General features: G+C 35.6%; 1 protein-coding gene across 1 annotated transcript in view; it reads left to right on the top strand.

The window, feature by feature from the left end:
* specc1 (sperm antigen with calponin homology and coiled-coil domains 1) overlaps positions 1-9,948 on the top strand; it is a 174,123-nt gene that overhangs the window by 147,827 nt on the left and 16,348 nt on the right. The window contains exons 13-14 of the mRNA XM_016455778.1: positions 6,174-6,290; positions 6,819-6,878. Of these exons, the coding sequence (XP_016311264.1) occupies positions 6,174-6,290; positions 6,819-6,878 (177 nt within the window). The remainder of the gene's footprint in view (positions 1-6,173; positions 6,291-6,818; positions 6,879-9,948) is intronic.

Below are 9,948 nucleotides of genomic sequence, written 5' to 3'. Positions count from 1 at the left end.
CTTTGTCGCGTCCAGTGTACTAGACAGACTTTAGCTGTTGCGGCGTAGACACGGTGTTACTCACCTATCGAGAAGAAACAAAGCAACCTCGGCGTCCGATCGCAGGCCTTCCGCTCCTTGAGTTCTCTCCAGCGCTGGAAAACTGATCTGATATTTACACGGGTCCTACTTCTTGCCTTAAGCCTTCTTTTGTTTTTTATCCGCCATCTCTATCTTTCTGTCGCTCGGCTCGCTAACGTCCGTCCTGTGCACTGAACGCTCTCTCCTCCACAACATGAGTAGACACACCCCTTACTGCTGATTGGCTACAAGTTTGTTTTGCTAGTCAGCCTGAATCAGTTTTCTAAAGCGTTTTTGAAAAATCGCTTACCCCACCTTTAAATGTGCATCTGATTACAGCCTATGTGGGATTACACAAGCTTTGTATTTTAAAGAGAACCAGTTCTAACAAAGAATAATTTGCTTTTAGGGTTAAAAGAATTTCTTTATATGAAATTCGAATGGTATGGCAATTAGGGATTAGACTATATGTGTATATATACACATATTCACGCAATGCTGATGTTGTTAACATTAACAATTTGAGAACAAAGTGTAACAATAATAATAATTTGCACAGTTTGAAGTGATATGAGCTAACTGATTGTTAGATTTAATCACCATTGGTAGTGCAATTTATTGTAATACTTTTTTCCTCAGTTGGTCAAAACAAAAGTGGCAGACGTCTTACTTACTCGTTCAGATGACAATATCCAGTGAAAATTCTTATTTGGGTCATATATTCCAAGATGTAGGCTAGAATCTGTGATTCTGAAGTACAGTATCCACACCAGTGCAGTGACTGACAACCACACATACACCTCAAAACATGAGACTCATCCACGCTGGAGCCGTGCTGGTGCATGACCCACGTTAAGAAAATAATTCCTGCAATTGCAGGTTTCAAACAGAGATGGCGACAAAGAGGCAAAACTTGTGGACTGCAGCTTTAAAATTAGAATCAAGTGCTTTATGTGTGGTTTAATATAGCTGCTTTTCCACCGAAATTACCTGGAACTTTTTTCCTTCAGCCCTGTTGCTGTCTGCGTTTCCATTGCGGCCTAATGTACCATGAAAATTAGGCAAATAAGTTAGTCTGGTGACGTAGGACTGCGCGCGACTGCTCCTCCCAGTCCAGGGCCGTTTCTCAATACAAAGTACGCAGATTTTGGACTTGAATCCTCGGTAGTTCGGACTTCGCAAGTTCGACTCGGAAGTGTGAACTCCCGGGGACAGGACGACGCAAGTCCAGTAATTCTGCAAATGGAACTGCAGCGTACTTGATAACGTCAGTCTGCTCGCCTTGGCTACTGCAATTTCCCTCACTGTATTTACAGTAAGACGAAATATGACATCAAACACCACTGCCTCTTTTCATTTTCATTTAAGCAGGCTATTAATAGCCGCAGAAATGTAGTTCAGGGAACGTACATACATTACAATGAAACGAAATATTATATCAAACAGCATTGCCTCTTTTCATTTTAATAAAGTTATAAATATATAATTTTTTTGATATAAATATATAAAGTTATGAAACATAACTTTGTGCTCAGCCAAAAGGATATGACCTGGAACAAATAATAGATTCATGAGACCAAAGACTGCCCGTTAGATTTACCCAAAACGAATTGTTTAACCACTACATGAGCACTGAGCGCCCGGTGACTGCCTGGAGCTCACATCTCCGAAATCGGCGAAGCACATTTTCAAATAGACGCTGTCTTTATAAATATACTGCAGATTTGATTTTAAAACAACTCTTAAAACTACATTTTATTACACAATAACATCAATATTCACAAAATTATGCAAATAAATGGTGGTTTTAATACAGTGCTGTGTGAACTCAACCAATCAGCATGTTTAGTGCCCAAGTCCCACCCCCGAAAGTCCCGGACCTTTGAAAAAGTACTACCTCATGAGCAGGGACATTCTGAGGGACAAATATTTACCCGGAACTTTATTTAGATCCTGGTTCCCGCGGTGGAAACACACCGAGTACCGGCCCAAAGTCCTGGGAAAGTTTCTGGGCTTTATGTTAGTCAGCATATTTATTTAAAGAATGACAAAAGATTAATAAAATAATGATTTACAATTTGGCATTTTTACTATGTGCACTTTTAAAAGTGCTAAACAGACATGAAAGTGTATTCTCTTTAATGGCCTTTTATTTCATTAATATTATAGTATGTGCAAGTAAAATATACTTTTAAGATTTGAAGTGCACACTCAATAAAATTAAGAGCACTTTTTTTTCACAAGGGATAGTTCATCTTAGAAATGTAAATTCTGTCATCATCTATTTACCATCATGTGATTCCATACTTTCGTCTATAGAACACAAAAGGAGATTTTTTTTCTTTGTAATACAGTACAACAAAGGGAGAGGGCTATCAGGATCCAAAAAGGATGTAAAAGCACCATAAAAGTACGGTGGCCGAGAAGTGCAAAGCAAATCACAATTCTGAAAACAAAATAACAAATTACAAACGCAAATGCAAGTCTAAAAAACAAAATAACAATTCAGAAAGCACAACAACAATTCAGAAAACATTATAACAAGTCAGAAAACACAATGACAAATTCGAAAACAAAATAACAAGTCAGAAAACACAACGACAAATCCGAAAACAAATTAACAAGTCAGAAAACACAAAGACAAATCAGACAAACCGGAAGAGGTAGGTATTGTTTGAGACAGCGCCATTGGTTTGGGATTACTCACAGCTGACTGGATGAGACATCTGTCAATCAACGTATACAGGAAGAACCAGCTGAAGAACAGCAGAGTCGTGGTAGAAAGTTCGGAGATGGTATTAAAGTAGCTCAGTTTAAATGTATTGTATGAATTGCCCTTACTATGGAATAAAAAATACGGAGTGTATATTTACATTTAGTTAAAAGCAGCTGTAAAACATCAACTCCAGTGTCGCAGATGGATAAGCGCGTGTCGTTGACTTTTTGACACGATCGACCCGGGTTCGATCCCGCCTTTTGCCGAACTTTTTTTTTCTCCCTTTTCAACATAGTGTAATTTTTCCCTCCACTGCCCTCAAATATCATTTGAGCTTGTACACTTTGAAACATGACACAGCACAAGGTTCAACAGGTCAGTGATGCACTTTTCAGTGTTTTGAATCGACACACAAGTGCAAATGAAATGTGGTAACTATCACAGAATGGAAGATCTGCAGTGAATAACTTCTCACAAAAATCTATTCGATGGCTTTATTTAAATATAGCACACAGGTCATTTTTATTGTGCTTTTTGTAATTTTTTTTAGCTTGACAGCCAATAGTCACTGTCTTCATTTATGTTTCACAAAAGGAAAAAGGCGTTCGTGTTGCACTTGTGACTTGTGAGAACTATTCCTTTAAAATTTGATTTAGTAGGTTCAATGGTACTCCATGTTATTATTTTCTGTCTGATGTATTTTTTCATTTTTCTTTAATCTCTAAATTTCACATAAAACAAGACATTTTAGGATGGATGCCTCGAACACACCGGATTATAAATGTCAAGACATGTCCACTCAGTCAGAGTGTAGCACAGATGGTGGGATTCTTCACATGGTTCCTTCCTCACTGTCCCTCTGTGGGTGACGTCCTTACTGAAGAACTTCTGACCTGCTCGAGAGACGGCTAATGAACTTCTCTTCTTCTCTGCATCTCAGCCCCAATGGCCCAGCTGAGGATGGAGCTTCTATCGGGGTCTCCTTTCAAATCTAACATCTGATTCTAAATTAAAAGATGTTTGTGAAGTATTGGGACTCTGAGGGCCCAGTAGGGGCTGATGAGGGCTGAACCCAAGAGGGTCGCTCACTGGCCCTTTGCCCTGTTCCCAAACTACATGCACTCATACAAAGAAGAATGACTGCACTGGGATATACAGGAAGTAGCAGGAAGTCCAGTGAAACACAATGAGATAACAGTCTAGAGTGTGTGAGGTCCATCCCAATATTTTAATTAATGTAACAACAGTTCTTTTGTTTCTGTGTCCTTTGTTTTCTGTCACACGCTATTATTGTTTTGTTGTAAATTTGGTGGACTGAATTTAAACATGGTAAAACGTGACAGTACTACACTAAATTAAGGACTAGTTCACCCAGAAATAACATTTATTCCTCATGTCATTCTAAACCTATAATACGACCATTCATCTTACAATATATTTAATATTCTCTCAGAATTTTTGTCCATCCATTGAAAGTCCTCACAACCAAATTTTTATTTCAGAAGCTCAGAAATGTTTGTTTGTGTGACATGCAAGAACAAAACTTATTGGTTCTCACACTTCAAGAAAGCATGTTTGAGCTTTTGCTTACCATATTTGGTGATCAATCTCTATGTATTTGCATTTATCAATGTGTATATTTAAATAAAATCCTAAATTAAATATGTTCACCTTATAAAGCTAAATTTTGGATACAAAAAATATATGAGAAAATATATAAAACAAATCTTCATTTGTGTTTTGAATATGATTTTTTTTTTAGAATGTTATGAGGGTGAATAAAAGATGACTGCATTTTCAGTTTGGGATGAATTAACCTTTAATAAAAATATTTAATAATAAATACATACTAAGCAGGGCATGTGTAGCACTTTATGAAAGATAGGTGTTCCATTTCTGTTCCAAATTCTGCATTTTTGCAGATTTCTCTCTATAATATAAACATTTAATTGAAAACAGGCATGAATAATTCCTGTCAAAGATCATTATGACACACTAGTAAACTTCATGAGGGTTCAGCATCTCACTGCCTAGAAACACATTCAAAACCAAGAGAAATATATCCAGTACTTTATTCAATACTAGCTTTAAAACTGCTCCAGTGAGCATTCACCTGAATCAATGATTGATTTCACTTGAATCATTGATTCCCTTTTGGTTAATGCGAATCAATAATAACTGCGTATTTGAGAGAAGACTTCACTGTGCTAGTACTGCTGTGTATTGATATACAGGTGCATCTCAATAAATTAGAATGAAAAGAACCAAAGACTTAAACTACTTCAGTCTGTGTGCATTGAATTTATTTAATACACGAGTTTCACAATTTGAGTTGAATTACTGAAATAACTGAACTTTTCCACGACATTCTAATTTATTGAGATGCACCTGTACAGTATCTCTGGTGAGCTCTGAAAACTGAGACATGAGACAGTGTTCTCAAATGTATGTGCAGTCTGACACCACTCATCAGGTACTTTTATAATAGCAGCTTTTAAAATGTACATAAATTAATGCAAAATACAGTGACAGATACTTTTGAAAACTGATGTTATACGCCAACATTCAAAAGTTTTGGGGTCAGTAAGTTTTTTGTTTTTTTTTAAGAAATTCATACTTTTATTCAGCAAGGATGCATTAAACTATTAAAAAGTAAAGACTTGCATTGATACAAAAAAAGTTATATTTCATATAGCCTAAATGCTGTTCTTTTCATTCATACAAGAATCCTGAGGGGGAAAAAACACTCATGGTTTCCACAAAAAATATTATGCAGCATAGCTGCATTTTTAACATTAATAATGACATTCTTGAGCACCAAAGCAGCATATTAGAATGATTTCTGAAGGATCATGTGACACTGAAGTCTGGAGTATTGATGCTGAAAATTCAGTTTTGCAATCACAGGAATAAATTACATTTTAATATATACTGAAATAAAAGACCAATATTTTAAATTGTAATCATATTTCACAATATTACTGCTTTTGCTGTGTTTTTGATGTAACAAAAAAAAAAGAAAAAAAAAAACTTGCTGCTCCCAAATGTAATATATTATAATTTATATTATATATAACATTATGTTCTGAAGCCAACCATTAATTCCAGTGGCCAATATGGGCATACAGACTATTCTGTCAGTTATTACCAGTGCCTTTATTGCATGTAGCATTAATTTAAGCATAATTGGTCAGTCTCCGGTTACAGGTTTGGAATGAATATCCTCTGAAAATCGGCAGCTGGTTGATTGTGCATCTATAGCATGCATCTTTTAAAAAAAAGAAAAAAAGAATAGTGCATACAGATGGCCTCAAAGCAAACAGACATACACTTAAGGGCTAACAACTCCTATTTCGGTTACATGGTGTTTTTAAACTTTTTCTCTTTCTCCTTGTAGAATATAGATGTGACAAACTTCAGCAGCAGCTGGAGTGATGGCCTGGCGTTCTGTGCTCTGTTACACACCTTTCTGCCTGCACACATCCCTTACCAAGAGCTCATCAGCCAAGACAAGGTACTCACAAACACACATATATTTGTTAAACTGGTTAGTGAAGTGTCTTAGTAGATCATCGCACTTTAGTGCCTGACACATTTAGCAATCAAGCATAGCGTTTTAACAGTCAAGGTTTCCTTTCTTCGGACCTGCCAGATGTAATGAATTACATGCTTTCATGGATTAGTGTTGACAGAATACATAAACAGACGGCACACGGAAAGGTGTAGAAACAACATACATAACAAATAAACGGCTGCTCTGCCCTCCCTGTATGTTTATTCAATCATACACACACCCACGAACAGGCAAAGCGCCGCAGTCTTTAGTGTGACAAATTGCAGCATAAGTATAATAATGATTACAGGAAGAGATGGTACATTATGCTTTTGAATTATTCACAAAGCCTCTTTGGGCTACTGAAAGGCCTCGTTGTGTGGAAGCTTCATCACTCTCTAGAGCATCGCTAGAGAATTCAGCTGGGTTTAGACACCTGCTTTTCACTATTGTAAATAATATTCAGCAAGTGCTGTTTTCTCCCTATAGGGGCGAAACCTCACCCTGGCTTTCCAAGCAGCCGAAAGCATTGGTATTAAGCCCTCTCTGGTGAGTCTATGTTCACAGAAACACACACACATAATTCATTCATTTATTCAGTTAAGAAATAATAATTTATCATTATTTCTTATTTTAAAGTGAGTAAAATTCATCCATATGATCTAGGGTTATTGTAGTTAACTAAAAAAATAAAAACAATACAAAATATTTTGTTACATGAAATCATACCAGAATCAGAAGTAAAATTAAATATAAAATAACTAAAACTTAATTTATTTCAGCTAGTTGCCAAGACAACATTTCCCATTTAAATTAGTTTAACTTAAACTAATAAACTTTTTTTTTTTAAACGAAGCTGAAATACAACCTATATATTTAACTAATAATAAACCTCAAAATTACTACAACTTTAATTAAAATTAAAATGAAGATATAAAAAATAAAAACCATTCCAGTAAAAATAAACAAATAATAAATTATTTGTTTCCTTTTTTTGTGCTTCAAACTTCATTTGTTTACTATTTGAATAATTGAACAATATGGTGTGACCATAAAAACTAAATAGTAACTAAATTACACTAAAATAACACTGATAATGATCTCAATACATTTACTCCTGTGTGGATTATTTTATTGGATTGTATAATTTTTAATAAATAGATAATAAATAACTCGTAACTCATGAGTCTAAATATAAATGAATACTGTTATAATCAAACAAGCATGATTACGGCAAATAATTACAGCAAACAGCAAAAGACAACCTCAGTAGACTTTGGCTTTCCCTGGTAAATAATTTGCACATCTTTAATCACTGCTTTGTGTGCCTGACACAGCGAGCACATTTAAATACAGGTCATTTGCATCTGCACTGTAACTGTGAGCCAAAGATGGACTGTTGAAGAGGCTGTAAATTCAGCAGTCGAGGTGTGTGGGTTTTAGAGCTACATTCACACATACCTCTGGCTATTGCCTTTGTGAGTTCAGGCTGTGTTAATTTTCCATTCTTGAGAAAAACAAACAATCTAGAACACCCAGTTAAATCAAAGGAACTTCAGAATGCTGTATATTTTAGCAAGTCTCCACAAGTAAAATAAAAGTACATTCCCCAGGCAGCTGTAATCAACTTTACTGAATCATATGTAAATACTACACAAAATCTAAAAGAAAATCATTTAAAAATCTGCCTCAAAGCAATTTTATTTTATTTTATTTTTTTAACTACAGGAGGTCACAAATTTAAGTCTTGCTGAACTGACCATTGACACCGCATCAGTTTTTCAGTAGATTAGATTTGCATTCCACTTTACAGAGTCACAGAGTTAAGCCCATGGTATGTTTATTCACTACAATCTGATGATTTATCTGGTTTTGTTTAATTTCTTACATGTAACAAATTTTCAAAACAGATTATTTAATTGTTAATTTTATAGGCTGTGTGATGATTTAAAACTACTTGGAATCCCCTCAATCTCAGATACGCTTCTCCATACATCACTTTTCTTTAATGTCCATGTACATGGTCAGAGCTATGTCCATCTTTCCATTACTGTACAGTAATTACTTTCCATTACTGCTACCATTACTGCAGCAGTTGAGCTCTACCGTCATCTCTTATATTTGTTATTCCTCCCCAAAATTGCAATTTATTTGCATAAAGTTGATATAAAAGACTAAAAGTGTCCATAATCAATGATTATTACATTATATCCATAATAGTCGAATGTAATAGTAATACTTGATGATTCTGTAGAAATTGTGTCTGTGTGAATCATACATATTTCTTTCATTCATTATTCATGTTTTTTTACCCAATTTCTTAATCCTGAAACTTCCTCTGCCAGGTTAACATTGTAAATACCAGATTTTCATTGTGATGTTTAGACTGTCAGACTCCAAAGTATCTTACAATGTATCTATCAGCTGCATTTATTGAAAACAATACACAATACAATATTCTGACATAGTCATGTGAAAAACTGAAGTCTTTGAATTCTATGGTTTTGTGATCATGACATTAAAAAATCATCCTTAGCAAGTCTTAACCTCAAATGACCAACTATACATGACATATTACACTGTGTCATTATTTAGCAAAAACTAGGCCAAAAAGGCCATGTGTGAAAAACTAAATACATCCTTACTACTTCCATAAGAATTGAGAATGCCTTTGATTAATTGATGATCAGCAAGCATGGTCAGGAGCATTCAGGTTTTTTGTTAACACAATGCCAAGGAGGAAAGTCAGCAATAAATGTTAGAGAAGCAATTGTTACTGCCCGTCAATATGGGGAGGGTTATAAAGCCATTTCTAAACAATTTGAAGTCTACAGTAAGGAAGATTAAAGAGCTACATCTCAGACTGTACAGGCCTTAGTTAACATGTTAGATGATAATGACATTTGTCATGACAGTACAGTTAGAAAAAGACTGAACGAGTATGGCTTTTTTGGAAGGATGGAAAGCTTCTTCTCTCTAAAAACAACATTGCAGCATGGCTTATGCTTGCAAAGTTGCATATGAACAAACCAGAAAACTATGAAAAAAACAAAAAAGGACAGTGTTCCATCCTTTGGACAGATGAGATCATTTTTCAAATCAAAACATCAAAATTACTGCAGGAAAGTGGACCTCGAGGGCCAGAGTTGAGAACCCTGGTGTAGATGTTTGGCCATAATGCGCAGCACCACATTTGGCAAAAACCAAACACAGCATATTAGCCAAATACCTCATGCCAACTGTCAAGCACGGTGGTGGAGGGGTCATGATTTGGGCTTGTTTTGCAGCCATAGGATCTGGAAACCATGTAGTTATTGAGTTGACTGTGAACTGTATACCAAAGTATTCTAGAGTCAAATGTGAGGCCATCTGTCCTAAAGCTAAAGCTGTATGCAACAACACAGGGCTCCCAAGCACACCAGCAATTCTACAACAGAATGGACAAAAAAAGAAAATAACCAAGGTGTTGCAATGGCCCAGTCAAAGTCCAGACCTCAACCTAAAATGCTGTGGCAGGACCTTAAAGGGATAGTTCACCCAAAAATTAAAATTTGATGTTTATCTGCTTACCCCCAGGGCATCCAAGATGTAGGTGACTTTGTTTCTTCAGTAGAACACA

This window comes from Sinocyclocheilus anshuiensis, unplaced genomic scaffold (genome assembly GCF_001515605.1).
Source record: "Sinocyclocheilus anshuiensis isolate Anshui unplaced genomic scaffold, SAMN03320099.WGS_v1.1 scaffold399, whole genome shotgun sequence".
NCBI classification, from domain to species: Eukaryota; Metazoa; Chordata; class Actinopteri; order Cypriniformes; family Cyprinidae; genus Sinocyclocheilus; species Sinocyclocheilus anshuiensis.
Note: the sequence above shows the minus strand (reverse complement) of the source record. Positions and strands in the feature narration are given on the sequence as shown.